Genomic DNA, 17,257 nt, shown 5'->3' with positions numbered 1-17,257 from the left:
TCCCCATTCATTGCTCTGCTAGATTTATATCAAGCTGACAGCTCAGGGGGCGTGTCCATGCTCTCCCCATCACAGCTCAGGGGCGTGTCCATGCTCTCCCCATCACAGCTCAGGAGGCGTGTCCATGCTCTCCCCATCACAGCTCAGGGGCGTGTCCATGCTCTCCCCATCACAGCTCAGGGGCGTGTCCATGCTCTCCCCATCACAGCTCAGGAGGCGTGTCCATGCTCTCCCCATCACAGCTCAGGAGGCGTGTCCATGCTCTCCCCATCACAGCTCAGGAGGCGTGTCCATGCTCTCCCCATCACAGCTCAGGGGGCGTGTCCATGCTCTCCCCATCACAGCTCAGGGGGCGTGTCCATGTTCTCCCCATCACAGCTCAGGGGGCGTGTCCATGCTCTCCCCATCACAGCTCAGGGGGCGTGTCCATGCTCTCCCCATCACAGCTCAGGAGGCGTGTCCATGCTCTCCCCATCACAGCTCAGGGGGCGTGTCCATGCTCTCCCCATCACAGCTCAGGGGGCGTGTCCATGTTCTCCCCATCACAGCTCAGGGGGCGTGTCCATGCTCTCCCCATCACAGCTCAGGGGGCGTGTCCATGCTCTCCCCATCACAGCTCAGGAGGCGTGTCCATGCTCTCCCCATCACAGCTCAGGAGGCGTGTCCATGCTCTCCCCATCACAGCTCAGGGGGCGTGTCCATGCTCTCCCCATCACAGCTCAGGGGGCGTGTCCATGCTCTCCCCATCACAGCTCAGGGGGCGTGTCCATGCTCTCCCCATCACAGCTCAGTGGGCGTGTCCATGTTCTCCCCATCACAGCTCAGGGGGCGTGTCCATGCTCTCCCCATCGCAGCTCAGGGGGCGTGTCCATGCTCTCCCCATCGCAGTTCAGGGGGCGTGTCCATGCTCTCCCCATCACAGCTCAGGAGGCGTGTCCATGCTCTCCCCATCACAGCTCAGGGGGCGTGTCCATGCTCTCCCCATCACAGCTCAGGGGGCGTGTCCATGCTCTCCCCATCACAGCTCAGGGGGCATGTCCATGCTCTCCCCATCACAGCTCAGGAGGCGTGTCTATGCTCTCCCCATCACAGCTCAGGAGGCGTGGTCATGCTCTCCCTATCGCAGCTCAGGGGGCGTGGCCATGCTCTCCCTATCGCAGCTAAGGGGGCGTGTCCATGCTCTCCCTATTGCAGCTAAGGGGGCGTGTCCATGCTCTCCCTATCGCAGCTAAGGGGGCGTGTCCATGCTCTCCCTATCACAGCTCAGGGGGCGTGTCCATGCTCTCCCCATCGCAGCTCAGGAGGCAGTTGAAAGGATGGAACTGAGCATGTGCGGCCATCTCAGTGAGCAGGACAAAGAAATAATAAGAATAAAAAAACAGCAGGTGGCGCTATACAGAAACATTTTATTAAATAGCTCAGTGGCTATGCTACATTTTTAATTCTATGCAATTACCAAAGTATTCAGATCCAGGCGCTGGATTGAAAACTGTAGAATATTTTTCTCCGATTAACCCTTTGTACTATGACTGTTACAGGCCGGTCGGCACACAATCACATTCACACTGCACGTGTAGTCCCGAGAAATCCCAGCAGGCGTGTAGTTATAAATCAGTGTTTTGTTTTATTTTCTGATCATAATATGCATCAAGGATATACCTGGACGCGTTTCGGCATAACAGCCGATCAAACAGAGTCAAAGGATACAAATTATATATATATATAGAAATGAATCAATCACAAGCCTGTGACGTCAGACGCCCACATGGGCGGTAAATCAACCACCAGCTTTCACCTCAGGTAACATATAGTATATTCTACCAGTCGCAGTATTCAACGCGAGGACAAAGTCTATAAAGAAAAACAAACAAAATAAGCATCACATGTTATAAACCAGCATTAGAACATTCCGTAGGGCGGTATATATCGCTACAATCGTGATATTCCGTAGTCCCCGTGTGTGGGTCCCGGAGGCTTCCCCGCAGGGCGCATGTCCTCCAGAAAATAAAACACTGATTTATAATTACGCGTCTGCAAGCACCCCAGGAGCCCGAGTAACCGGGCGCGGACACTCACCCGGATCGAGCCTTTGACAATCTCGGAGAGATGGCGAATAGATTTGGTGCTGGAAGTTATGGTGTTATTGGTTTCCTGCTGTGTGAAATGCCTAAAAACACAGAAAATAAAAAAATTATAAAAAGATAAAAACTACAACAAGGGCAGCTCCATTAACAAACCCCATTCCAGTTAGAGAACTTGCATTCGATCCTATTCTCCAGTCGCATCCAGAGCTGCATTCACAATTCTGCTGGCTTTCACTTTTGGGAGAGATAAAACTTCTCTACAAGATGTGCAGTGTGTACTAGAGGACGTACACCCGTCTTCTCCCGGGACGCACCACTGCACAGGATGTTCTATACCTCCACAAGGGCTCACAAGAAAAACGGTCAACTGCTCTGGGTGTGACTGGAGCATTAGATGCTCATAACACTGCATCTCCCATAATGCATTGCAGCAGAGGAATCTTGTTACAGGCCCTGGATGTAAAAAAAAAAAAAACTTGTGAATGCAGCTCTGGGTGTGACTGGAGTGTAAGACAAATAATAGTAATACACATTCCCATAATATTGCATTGTAGTTGAGGATGTTATGCAGCAAGCAAGGAGGGGATACGAGTGATGAGAGGAAGCTGGTGGTTTATTAAATGCAGCTCTGGGTGTGACTGGAACACAAGAATAATAGATTGAATGGGTAAAATGATGTTCATATAAACAGGAAGGCACCGCGGCAACACCCAAAGCAGCAGGGGGCCGAGATAAGAGCCAACAGGTAATCAGCAGAATAGTGAATACAGCTCTGGCTGCAGCACACCTCCATACAACATCCTCGGATGCACCACCGAAGGATGCTTTACTGACATAGCAGGTGGTGTCAGGGAGGAGATGTGATGATATATAACTGAGGACTACAGGTAGATTGGTGAATACAGCTCTGGTTGTAACTGGAGTAGAAGAACAGCGCTCTGAAATGATGATCACATAACACACCCCATTAGCCGAGGCCTTGTACCGCACCGACACAACAGGGAGGAAACGCGAGGGCCTGCTTGTTTGTGAGCAAGCGAGAAGTCAGTAGATGGGGAAATGCTGCTCTGGGTGTGACTGGAGCTTTAGAACAGTGGATGTGAAGTGTAAAATGATGGTCACATAACATCTCCCGTAAGTCACCGCAGTAGACACTAAAACAGAAGAGGCAGAAAGGGGATAAGACGTCCTGGGGCCTAACTGGAAACAAGCAGAGACACGAACACAGCTTTGGTTGTGACTGGAGTATAAAATGAGTCGATTTTAGTTAAAATTGAGGATTAAAAGTGGAGTTACAGTTTCTGAATCACCTTGTGCTATGTAACGATTATGACAAACATTGACTCGGGGTTAATCAGTGAAGGCGTGAGATGTAATAATGGGTACGGATACCAAACATGGAAATCGGTCAGTGACCAGGCCCCGCGTTACGAGCCTGCTAAGGTCTACATCTACCGGATAAGAGGACGGCGCCTCCGGACGCCAGCGCCAACGGTGTGAGAGCCGCGCATCCTCACGCGTCCAATCATAATGGGAGGCAGCAGGTGTAATTATAAAACCATGACCTGGACACATCGACAGCTACTTGATAGATGAATGCAGCTCTGGATGTGACTGGAGCACAAGTGATGATTTCACTCCAGATCAGCACAAAGAACGTAAAGCAATCATGTTGCAATGTAATAATAATAATAATAATAATGTGGCACCAAACAGAATGAAGAGTATGCTCAATGGAGGTCATCATAGTGGTGTTGGGGGACACGACCCCCTTATTAAACCCCCCCGATCGGACCATTTCATTTGTTGTAGATATTAGGCACATTATGTAATACCGCTCGCCATCCCCAAATCGCTGCTTAGGACACGCTTCATCAGAGAGCGCTCATTAAAGAGAAATCAGAGAGGCAATTTCTCGTTGTTCAGCAAACTTCCCTTCATTTAATAAACCAGTGATGAGCGGCGCCTCATTACGGTAATAGTTAGCACGCCCCCGGCGACCCCTTGTAGTCTCGTGGACGAGCTGGCTGCAGAATCTCGGCGGTGGCATTAGGCAGAGGCAGACGACCGGCGATGACGTACGGAGTGGTATTAATCTCCCAACTTCTCCTCCTATCGGGGCTGTAACGACTCCGCACGGACCCTGCGCAGCGCACGCTGAATACATGAAATGTCTGCCCCCCCCCACATGGTCAGTTTATAATACTGTAGAAGTTGCAGTACAAAGTTTTAGGGCACTGGAAAAACTTTTACTTAAGGGGTTGACACATTCTAATCTGAAAGAAAATGAAGCAAATCTGTAAAAAGGCTTGATTAAAATTTTTTTACACTGTCTACAGTTCCTGTATGTAAATATCTGTCTCCATGGTTACAGACTACAAACCGTGCGTAGTCTGATCCTAAAGTCTTCTGTTACTCAGGTCCCTCTGCCTCATCTCCTTGTAACTTATGGACAGTAGTAGAAAATGTATGCAGGATCGGACTAAAGCAAGCTTCATATAGGAGCTGTATGAGCACTAGTATGCTCCCCTAGTGGTGGCTGTAAATATAAATCTGTATGCAGTAATCTCCTGAGCTCCCTCTAGTGGTGTTTGTATATATAAATCTGTATGCAGTGATCTCCTGAGCTCCCCTAGTGGTGGCTGTATATATCTATATGCAGTAATCTCCTGAGCTCCCTCTAGTGGTGGCTGTATATATCTGTATGTAGTAATCTCCTGAGCTCCCTCTAGTGGTGGTGGTTGTATATATCTGTATGTAGTAATCTCCTGAGCTCCCTCTAGTGGTGACTGTATATATCTGTATGTAGTAATCTCCTGAGCTCCCTCTAGTGGTGGCTGTATATATCTGTATGTAGTAATCTCCTGAGCTCCCTCTAGTGGTGGCTGTATATATCTGTATGTAGTAATCTCCTGAGCTCCCTCTAGTGGTGGCTATATATGTCTGTATGTAGTAATCTGCTGAGCTCCCTCTAGTGGTGGCTGTATATATCTGTATCCAGTAATCTCCTGAGCTCCCTCTAGTGGTGGCTGTATATATCTGTATGTAGTAATCTCCTGAGCTCCCTCTAGTGGTGGCTGTATATATCTGTATGTAGTAAGCTCCTGAGCTCCCTTTAGTGGTGGCTGTATATATCTGTATGCAGTAATCTCCTGAGCTCCCTCTAGTGGTGGTTGTATATATCTGTATGTAGTAATCTCCTGAGCTCCCACTAGTGGTGGCTGTATATATCTGTATGTAGTAATCTCCTGAGCTCCCTCTAGTGGTAGATGTATATATCTGTATGTAGTAATCTCCTGAGCTCCCTCTAGTGGTGGCTGTATATATCTGTATGTAGTAATCTCCTAAGCTCCCTCTAGTGGTGGCTGTATATATCTGTATGCAGTAATCTCCTGAGCCCCCTCTAGTGGTGGCTGTATATATCTGTATGTAGTAATCTCCTGAGCTCCCCCTAGTTGTAGATGTATATATCTGTATGCAGTAATCTCCTGAGCCCCCTCTAGTGGTGGCTGTATATATCTGTATGTAGTAATCTCCTGAGCTCCCCCTAGTTGTAGATGTATATATCTGTATGCAGTAATCTTCTGAGCTCCCCCTAGTGGTGGCTGTATATATCTGTATGCAGTAATCTCCTGAGCTCCCCCTAGTGGTGGCTGTATATATATGTTTGCAGTAATCTCCTGAGCTCCCTCTAGTGGTGGCTGTATATATCTGTATGTAGTATTCTCCTGAGCTCCCCCTAGTGGTGGCTGTATATATCTGTATGCAGTAATCTCCTGAGCTCCCTCTAGTGGTGGCTGTATATATCTGTATGTAGTAATCTCCTGAGCTCCCCCTAGTGGTGGATGTATATATCTGTATGTAGTAATCTCCTGAGCTTCGCCTAGTGGTGGCTGTATATATCTGTATGTAGTAATCTCCTGAGCTTCGCCTAGTGGTGGCTGTATATATCTGTCTGTAGTAATCTCCTGAGTTTTCTCTAGTGGTGGCTGTATGTAGTAATCTCCTGAGCTCCCTCTAGTGGTGGCTGTATATATCTGTATGTAGTAATCTCCTGAGCTCCCCCTAGTGGTGGATGTATATATCTGTATGTAGTAATCTCCTGAGCTCCCTCTAGTGGTGGCTGTATATACCTGTATGTAGTAATCTCCTGAGCTCCCTCTAGTGATGTCTGTATATATCTGTATGCAGTAATCTCCTGAGCTCCCCCTAGTGGTGGATGTATATATCTGTATGTAGTAATCTCCTGAGCTTCGCCTAGTGGTGGCTGTATATATCTGTCTGTAGTAATCTCCTGAGTTTTCTCTAGTGGTGGCTGTATATATCTGTATGTAGTAATCTCCTGTGATCCCTCTAGTGGTGGCTGTATATATCTGTATGCAGTAATCTCCCGATCTCCCTCTAGTGGTGGCTATATATATATCTGTATGCAGTAATCTCCCGAGCTCCCTCTAGTGGTGGCTATATATATATCTGTATGCAATAATCCCATGAGCTCCCTCTAGTGGTGACTGTAAAAATCTGTAGGTAGTAATCGCTAACTCCCCCTGGGGGGGGCTGCAGATGGCTAACGTTTTATAATTTGCCTCTGTCTACTGAGTTGATTTGAAGCTCTAAAAACAAAAATCTGACCACGATAAAGGTTTCATTCAAAATCAATCTTTCAATCGACTAGGGATACACTCCAGTCGCACAACAGACTGCAATGTTGAGTAATTTTGGTAAATGTGATCACGTTACTATAAGCGACATAGCAGCCGCAAAAAATTGTGTTCAATGTATGTCATGTGTGACTTTAGAGCAGCGAGTGCTGCAAATCCTCAACTGCGCTTTTTTTTTTATCCACGTGACTTACGTTACCATGTACACATTCAGCTCTGCTACATCTCAGCTTATCCTAATGAGAACCTCTTGAACAGATACTCTGTGCTGCTGTGGCTCCAGGCAGATGCAGAATCTGAGCAGGATGGTGTGATCTCCCGACATGTGGCGTGCCGGTGGATGAGTCAGCTGGAAAGTGCGCAGGGGTTACCGTGGAAACATCTCCAGGTATTCTCCCACGGCCCGTCACGTGTGATCGCCGCCTCGTTACCTCCACCACTCTTCTCCCGCGCAGTATACACACATAACGGAGCCGCTTTACTACTCGGCTCTGCACACTTCACATACATTCTCCGTCACTGGTCACTGAATACGCGGCTCCAGGGACAATTTCTACGGAATTTCATTGACAATGAAACGGAAGCGTTTTTTCCGGTATTGAGAGACCTTATGACGGATCTCAATACCGGAAAATATTAACGCTAGTGTGAAAATAGGCTTAGATTTTTCATGTCACCCCGGGCAAGGATGAGATCCAAAATCATCATCCTCAGGTGTTCCGTCCATTGCAGCCGCCATTAATCTCCTTTACCGGCCGCTCGGCTCTCCATTCATTCCACAAGCTGTGCGCATAGTCCCGGCGGTCCGTATCTGCTCTGCAGCCGCTGGATGCTCACAGGGGAGGCAGAGGATTTTCAGGAGAGCTGCAGAGCACTGTACAGATAAGTAGGAGAGGGGGTGGTAAGGGGGTCCGACGACGAGAGGCCTGCTGTGTAAGTGCATGCTTTTCTGCACGGCCGGCTTCTGACCAGATTAACCAGAAAATGGGCTTATTTCCTAAAGTTGCAGCGATGGCTCCACATTAATCACTTCAGGTAACATATGCATCAAGTCCTATTGACGGTGAAGGGGTTACATGCAATGCCACTGAGGACGGAGCGCCAGCTTCCATGCCTCGCATCTCTCTACTGTGTCACTTTTCATCTGGAGATCAATGGACGCTGCTCCTTCCAAAATGATGTACCGTGACATGTCGGGATGTGCGTTACAGAGCCCACATGTGGGATATGTAATCAGTGTCCACCTCTGGGAGCAGCCCCAGAAGTGAGGGGAGAACAAGCTGCACGTGTGCGGCCGCCGTGGGATGGAAGGTCCATAGCAGGAGACTGAGAGGACGTTACGCATGCACAGTATGCTCTCTACTGACATCCTTCAGGTGCCATTCTATCAGTAGGCTATAAATGTCCCAGATGGGAATGCTGCTTTACCCAGGATTGGAAAAACATGGCTGCTATCACTGATAACAGCTCCTCATGTACAACTATCAGTGACTGACAGCTATCTCTGTATACACACTTACACAGAGAACGCTATCACTGATGACAGCTTATGTACAACTATCAGTGACTGACAGCTATCTCTGTATACACCCTTACACAGACAATGCTATTAATCACACCTCCCAGTGTACAACTATCAGTGACTGACAGATCTCTGTATACACACTTACACAGAGAATGCTATCACTGATAACACCTCCCTGTGTACAACTATCAGTGACTGACAGCTGACTATGTATACACACTTACACAGCGAATGCTATTAATCACTGATACCTTCCTTGTGTACAACTATCAGTCACTCACAGCTATCTCTGTATACACACTTACACAGAGCATGCTATCAAACACTGATCACACCTCCCTGTGTACAACCATCAGTGACTGACAGCTGACTATGTATACACACTTACACAGAGAATGCTAACACTGATCACACCTCCCCGTGTACAACTATCAGTCACTGACAGCTATCTCTGTATACACACTTACACAGACAATGCTATTAATCACTGATCACACCTCCCTGTGTACAATTATCAGTCACTGACAGCTATCTATGTATACACCCTTACACAGATATCTCCTGGTACAACTGAAGAAGTAAGAAAAAAGCAGGAGTTTAAAAGTTTTACAGAATCTTTTCCCACAAAACTATACAGCAATCTGCTCAGCTCCTCCTGTTCTATAACCCGCTGCCTGCAGATTACATTGCAATTTATAGTGACAGGTCCTCCTCAAATAGAGGAGTAGGTCTATGCCACTCGGGACACACTAGCCTGCATCTCCCATCCCTACAAGGCTTTTCAAATCAGATTGTACCACTTTTGTGCGATTTCCCTGAATGTACTGAACAGGAAGTGAACTAGAGAAGAAGTGACACCGATCCAGTGTCTGCTTCTCCAGACATTTCCGACGTTCATGCATAAAGCCCCCGGACACGCGCTGCAGAGCAGATCGGGGTCTGTTAAGACCCAGCAGCTAGTGCAGTAAACTGATCACCTGGACCGGAGCAGCAAGCATTAAAGCCGTTTCCTAGTCTACTTCATTGAGCACCGAGTATACATGGACGGGGATGGCAGGGACGCTAATAAGCCATATCTGCCTTCTCCACAGGAAGCCCAGCAGCAGCTGCACGATTTAGGCAAGAACGTTCCTCATCATGCAGAATGTGTAGTTCTAAAACGAAAGTGACTTACAGAAAATGTTATAGCAGAAAAACAAACCTTTCACGCCTATCCTCTGGATAGGTCATCAATATCTGATCGGTGGGGGTCAGACACCCGGGACCCCCGTCGATCAGACCCAGAGGACAGGTCATTGGTATTAAGGTCTCGAAAAACCCAATTCTGCAGCAATTAAAGATTATTTTTTTAATAGATTACCAGGAGGAATGAGAGAAGAGGCCGATGAAGAGTGGGAAGAAAAGGTGTGCCAGTATTTCTATCGTAGAGGGAACAGAACTATTTTCTAAACTAAAAACATGTCGAAAGAGGCGACCGTTCCTGCTGATGAGAGGCTAGTCATTCCAGATTTAGGGACTGGAACGAGGACAAGCGCCGCCTCTGGAGAGCAGGTGAATTGGGCAGGTGAGGAGGTCACTCCATAGCAGTCAGCAGCAGAGAAGCACACCTCCACTGTCAGACAACCACCACCAGCAGCCAGCATGGGGCCCACGACGGTGGTCAGACAGGACTCAGCATATACAAGCACTCATCTAAATGGGGAATAAAATCTCATACTGAGAAGCCAGAAAATGCTCCAAATCAAGTCCTACTTCTATAAAGCCGGGGTCTGTTACAGTGTATCAGTGAGAGGACAATAGATCTGCCCAGAGGAATCCATAGATTGGATACATGTACGCAGCTGAATGGGAAAGTCTTCAGTCCACGATATAAAGGAGGTCATCATTCACTGAAAGCAAGCAGAGATTCTGATAATTGTACCATTTCTACAACTAAATGGATGAAAACATACAGACAGGACATTTTAGGATCGGTCCAACCAAGTTACCAGTCATATGTGCTGAAAAGTAGGTTATAGAGAAAGGAGAGGTGACAAAGTCCTGTATTCTACACGGAGAGGAGCAGGAAACGGCAGTAACTATAGAAACGGATGTGTCCTCAACTCACATATCGGGGAAACCGTAAAAGAAATGAATAAATACTAATAATACCTAATGAGCGTGTGCACGACGAGACCACCTCCACACAGTCACATCTGTACAGGGGTCCACAGGAGAACCACCACCTGGTGTCAGAGGAGGCCACGTCTACATGACAAGACATGCAGGTACCCGAACAAAGACCACCCCAAAGTACTGCCCCTACAGACAAGATTACAATTACTAAAACACTGCCTACTATAATACTGCTCCTATGTACAAGAATATAACTACTATAATACTGCCTCCTATGTACAGGAATATAACTACTATAATACTGCTCCTATGTACAAGAATATATCTACTATAATACTGCTCCTATGTACAGGAATATAACTACTATAATACTTCTCCTATGTACAAGAATATAACTGCTATAATACTGCTCCTATGTACAAGACTATAACTACTGTAATACTGCTCCTATGTACAAGAATATAACTACTATAATACTTCTCCTATGTACAAGAATGCAACTACTATAATACTGCCTCCTGTGTACAAGAATATAACTACTATAATACTGCTCCTATGTACAAGAATATAACTTCTATAATACTGCTCCTATGTACAGGAATATAACTACTATAATACTTCTCCTATGTACAAGAATGCAACTACTATAATACTGCCTCCTGTGTACAAGAATATAACTACTATAATACTGCTCCTATGTACAAGAATATAACTTCTATAATACTGCTCCTATGTACAAGAATATAACTACTATAATACTGCTCCTATGTACAAGAATATAACTACTATAATACTGCTCCCTATGTACAAGAATATAACTACTATAATACTGCTCCTATGTACAGGAATATAACTACTATAATACTGCTCCTATGTACAAGAATATATCTACTATAATACTGCTCCTATGTACAAGAATATAACTACTATAATACTGCTCCTATGTACAAGAATATAACTACTATAATACTGCTCCTATGTACAGGAATATAACTACTATAATACTGCTCCTATGTACAAGAATATAACTACTATAATACTGCTCCTATGTACAAGTATATAACTTCTATAATACTGCCTTCTGTGAACAAGAATATAACTACTATAATACTGCCTACTATGAACAAGAATATAACTACTATAATACTGCCTCCTATGTACAGGAATATAACTACTATAATACTGCCTCCTATGTACAGGAATATAACTACTATAATACTGCTCCTATGTACAAGAATATATCTACTATAATACTGCTCCTATGTACAAGAATATAACTACTATATTACTGCTCCTATGTACAGGAATATAACTACTATAATACTGCTCCCTATGTACAAGAATATAACTACTATAATACTGCTCCTATGTACAGGAATATAACTACTATAATACTGCTCCTATGTACAGGAATATAACTACTATAATACTGCTCCTATGTACAAGAATATATCTACTATAATACTGCTCCTATGTACAAGAATATAACTACTATAATACTGCTCCTATGTACAAGAATATAACTACTATAATACTGCTCCTATGTACAGGAATATAACTACTATAATACTGCTCCTATGTACAAGAATATAACTACTATAATACTGCTCCTATGTACAAGTATATAACTTCTATAATACTGCCTTCTGTGAACAAGAATATAACTACTATAATACTGTCTCCTATGTACAAGAATATAATTACTATAATACTGCTCCTATGTACAAGAATATAACTACTATAATACTGCTCCTATGTACAAGAATATAGGTACTATAATACTTCTTCTATGTACAAGAATATACCTATTATAATACTGCCTCCTATGTACAAGAATATAACTACTATAATACTGCCTCCTATGTACAAGAATATAACTACTATAATACTGCCTCCTATGTACAAGAATATAACTACTATAATACTGCTCCTATGTACAAGAATATAACTACTATAATACTGCTCCTATGTAAAAGAATATAAATACTATAATACTGCCTCCTATATACAAGAATATAACTACTATAATACTGCTCCTATGTACAAGATTATAACTACTATAATACTGCCTCCTATGTACAAGAATATAACTACTATAATACTGCTCCTATGTACAAGAGTATAACTACTATAATACTGCTCGTATGTACAAGAATATAACTACTATAATACTGCTCCTATGTACAAGAATATAACTACTATAATACTGCTCCTATGTACAAGAATATAACTACTATAATACTGCCTCCTATGTACAAGAATATAACTACTATAATACTGCTCCTCTGTACAAGAATATAACTACTATAATACTGCCTCCTATGTACAAGAATATAACCACTATAATACTGCTTCTATGTACAAGAATATAACTACTATAATACTGCCTCCTATGTACAAGAATATAACTACTATAATACTGCTCCTATGTACAAGAATATAACTACTATAATACTGCTCCTATGTACAGTAATATCACTATTATAATACTGCTCCTATGTACAGTAATATAACTACTATAATACTGCTCCTATGTACAAGAATATAACTACTATAATACTGCTCCTATGTACAAGAATATCACTACTATAATACTGCTCCTATGTACAAGAATATAACTACTATAATACTGCCTCCTATGTACAAGAATATACCTACTATAATACTGCCTCCTGTGTACAAGAATATAACTACTATAATACTGCCTCCTATATACAAGAATATAAGTACTATAATACTGCCTCCTATGTACAAGAATATAACTACTATAATACTGCTCCTATGTACAAGAATATAACTACTATAATACTGCTCCTATGTACAGTAATATCACTACTATAATACTGCTCCTATGTACAGTAATATCACTACTATAATACTGCCTCCTATGTACAAGAATATAACTACTATAATACTGCCCCTATGTACAAGAATATAACTACTATAATACTGCTCCTATGTACAAGAATATCACTACTATAATACTGCTCCTATGTACAGTAATATCACTACTATAATACTTCTCCTATGTACAAGAATATAACTACTATAATACTGCCTCCTATGTACAAGAATATAACTACTATAATACTGCCTCCTATGTACAGGAATATAACTACTATAATACTGCTCCTATGTACAGTAATATCACTACTATAATACTGCAGGATGGCGATGTCTTCCTTTGCCTCCCGTTACACCTGAGCTGTGGCTCTAGTTGCACACGGCTCCGGGTCTCATCTCCCAGTCGGGGATTTTTCCGTTCTTCACACTTTGATGGATGGAGTCAAAGGTTGGAAGCATTTAACTAATGGCGGTTTAATGAAGAGACCGCGGCCGGGCAGAACACATACGCTGCTTTTAAGTGTCAGGCTGTTTAATTGAGGGGCGGCGTTTCATGTACATTTCTTATACGGCTTTGAGGAAGCGTCGGGGGGAGAAGAGACGATTTCCATAAATGCTTTGACACGTCGTTTAGAGTCATGCTAATGTGCTAATCCCTTCAAAGTAATACCTTGAATGCGCAGCGCACAGCCGTGAGCTTAACTCGCGCTGCGCTCTCGCCATTTATTCCCGCTGCTCTCTAATCCGGACATGAAAGCGCTGCTCTGAGAGTAAAGAGATTACTAGATTTGAATATTTACTTTTTCATGGGATTTTTGGTGTTCTTAGTAAAACATCTACATCATGACTTTACTTTGTCAACTGTTTTACAGCACGAAAGAAGGAGCGAGAGCTTTATATTAGCCTTCCTGCCGACCGGTCCGCGCCCTAGAACTGTGTACATACATTACTTATCCTGTACTGACCCTGAGTTACATCCTGTATTATACTCCAGAGCTGCACTCACTATTCTGCTGGTGCAGTCACTGTGTACATACATTACATTACTTATCCTGTACTGATCCTGAGTTACATCCTGTATTATACTCCAGAGCTGCACTCACTATTCTGCTGGTGGAGTCACTGTGTACATACATTACTTATCCTGTACTGACCCTGAGTTATATCCTGTATTATACTCCAGAACTGCACTCACTATTCTGCTGGTGGAGTCACTGTGTACATACATTACATTACTTATCCTGTACTGACCCTGAGTTACATCCTGTATTATACTCCAGAGCTGCACTCACTATTCTGCTGGGGCAGTCACTGTGTACATACATTACATTACTTATCCTGTACTGATCCTGAGTTACATCCTGTATTATACTCCAGAGCTGCACTCACTATTCTGCTGGTGGAGTCACTGTGTACATACATTACTTATCCTGTACTGATCCTGAGTTACATCCTGTATTATACCCCAGAGCTGCACTCACTATTCTGCTGGTGCAGTCACTGTGTACATACATTACATATCCTGTACTGATCCTGAGTTACATCCTGTATTATACTCCAGAGCTGCACTCACTATTCTGCTGGTGGAGTCACTGTGTACATACATTACTTATCCTGTACTGATCCTGAGTTACATCCTGTATTATACCCCAGAGCTGCACTCACTATTCTGCTGGTGGAGTCACTGTGTACATACATTACATTACTTATCCTATACTGATCCTCAGTTACATCCTGTATTATACTCCAGAGCTGCACTCACTATTCTGCTATGCCAGACACTGAACAAGCAGGTAATACTGGGCGATTTCAACGGATATTCTATCGGTCTTGGTTTCTCCACATATAAATCATTCATCTGTTATTCCTTCTGGAAATGTATAACTGACAACTGGGTGTTTTTATTCTACTTGTCAATAGGGGCAGGAAGATGAGATATGGGGAGCTGTTTGTGGAAGTCTTCATACTGTAGAGCTTAATACCCTCAAGTCAAGGATTATCAAACTCCAAAGTACGGTATTTGGGACTAGGGAGCACATACCCACTGATCCAGCAGCACACCACTGTAATGTAAATCATCAGGTGACAGATTACTTTCACCCCGTTGCAGGGACACAGTCGGTACACACAGTATAGAAGAGCGGTAACTTACAGGCGGTCTCTGAGCTCCGCGGTATCACTAGGAGTCCCCAAGGAGCGCAGGTTTCTCTCCAGAGACTGTACTGTCAACAAGAGAGACACAAGAATAAACCACGGACTACACCACAGACCGCTCACCGTCATGTCAGGAAGTGTACACTGATACATTGTAACAAACCCTCAAGACAGGGAATATCTGCACTGCTTCTGTGAGGATACCACAGTAATGCTTACACTGATACACTGTAACGAACCCTCAATACAGGGGGTATCTGTACTGCTGATAAGATAGTAAATAGAAATGTGTAAGCTGATACATTGTTACAAACCATCAACACAGGATATCTGGACTTCTGCTTTGAAATTAAATAATGTCTACACTGACACACTGTAACAAACCCTCAGTATCTGTACTGCTGATGTGATATCAAACAGTAATCTCTACACTGATACACTGTAACAAACCCTCAACACAGGGGATATCTGTACTGCGGATGTGATATCAAACAGTAATCTCTACCCTGACACACTGTAACAAACCCTCAGTATCTGTACTGTGGATGTGATATCAAACAGTAATCTCTACACTGATACACTGTAACAAACCCTCAGTATCTGTACTGCTGATGTGATATCAAACAGTAATCTCTACACTGACACACTGTAACAAACCCTCAGTAAATGTACTGCTGATGTGATATCAAACAGTAATCTCTACACTGATACACTGTAACAAACCCTCAGTATCTGTACTGCTGATGTGATATCAAACAGTAATCTCTACACTGACACACTGTAACAAACCCTCAGTAAATGTACTGCTGATGTGATATCAAACAGTAATCTCTACACTGATACACTGTAACAAACCCTCAACACAGGGGATATCTGTAATGCTGATGTGAATGCAGTAATGTGTACACTGATACACTGTAACAAACCCTCAACACGGGATATTTGAAGTGCTCCTGTCTCTACTGATACATTGTAACAAATGCTTCAAACTGTTAGGGCTTTGTGGTGCTGCCCCTTCAGCTAACAGAGGATTATACAGAAGCTTTATAGCAGTCCCAGTGCCACGGATACGTCACATGACTGGCGCGCAGGGGGCAGTGCCCGGGCACAGACCACAGGAGGAGGCGCGTGATACCCACCGTTAGAATTTATTCTAAACACATCCTCAGAAGTGACCTGGAACAGCTCCTCCAGCTCATGAGCATCAACCTGGGTGGCTGTTAAAGGAAAGAAGAGAAGTATTACAGACATCTGGAAGGAGACGGGATGAAGGAGGGGCTCACGGAAGGAGGAGGGGCTAAACACAAGGAGGAGGGGCTCACACAAGGAGGAGGAGGGGCTCTGCAGATCATGTGGCGTCACTTTAAGGGAGTCCCTCCTGTGGGTTGCAGCTGCATCAATCAGCACCATGGAGAGCTCCCTCCTCCGCTGCCTATATCTAAGGGCACAGTCTGCTCTTCTGCTTCCTCATCTGGCACACCGGGGCCCTCAAACCCAAGGGAGGAGAAGGACGACCACCAGGGGCCAACACTCAAGGTGGAGATGCCGGCATGTATGGCTCGCCAGCACACGAGGAGAACCTGGGAGCAGTGATCGGACCTCATAGATCCCTGCTGGTTCAGTCTCTGCTGTAGTGTTTTGTGGGGGCTTCCCTCACCTCGTAGATCCCTGCTGGTTCAGTCTCTGCTGTAGTGTTTTGTGGGGGCTTCCCTCACCTCATAGATCCCTGCTGGTTCAGTCTCTGCTGTAGTGTTTTGTGGGGCTTCCCTCACCTCATAGATCCCTGCTGGTTCAGTCTCTGCTGTAGTGTTTTGTGGGGGCTTCCCTCACCTCATAGATCCCTGCTGGTTCAGTCTCTGCTGTAGTGTTTTGTG

At 44.2% G+C, this 17,257-nt stretch overlaps 1 protein-coding gene across 8 annotated transcripts in view; it reads right to left on the bottom strand.

The window, feature by feature from the left end:
• The window catches only part of TSNARE1 (t-SNARE domain containing 1), a 235,351-nt gene that overhangs the window by 154,985 nt on the left and 63,109 nt on the right, over positions 1-17,257 (bottom strand). For 6 of the 8 annotated variants that reach the window (XM_040432067.1, XM_040432068.1, XM_040432062.1 and 3 more), the window contains 3 exons: positions 16,523-16,600; positions 15,382-15,451; positions 2,077-2,167 (listed from right to left, as the gene is read on the bottom strand). In XM_040432067.1, coding sequence (XP_040288001.1) covers positions 2,077-2,167; positions 15,382-15,451; positions 16,523-16,600 — 239 coding nt within the window. The remainder of the gene's footprint in view (positions 1-2,076; positions 2,168-15,381; positions 15,452-16,522; positions 16,601-17,257) is intronic. The other 2 variants (XM_040432066.1, XM_040432065.1) reach the window with 2 other exon arrangements.

The sequence above is a fragment of the Bufo bufo genome, chromosome 5, assembly GCF_905171765.1.
Source record: "Bufo bufo chromosome 5, aBufBuf1.1, whole genome shotgun sequence".
NCBI lineage: Eukaryota > Metazoa > Chordata > Amphibia > Anura > Bufonidae > Bufo > Bufo bufo.
The sequence above is the reverse complement of the archived record's forward strand: the minus strand, read 5'-3'. Positions and strand labels throughout refer to the sequence as shown.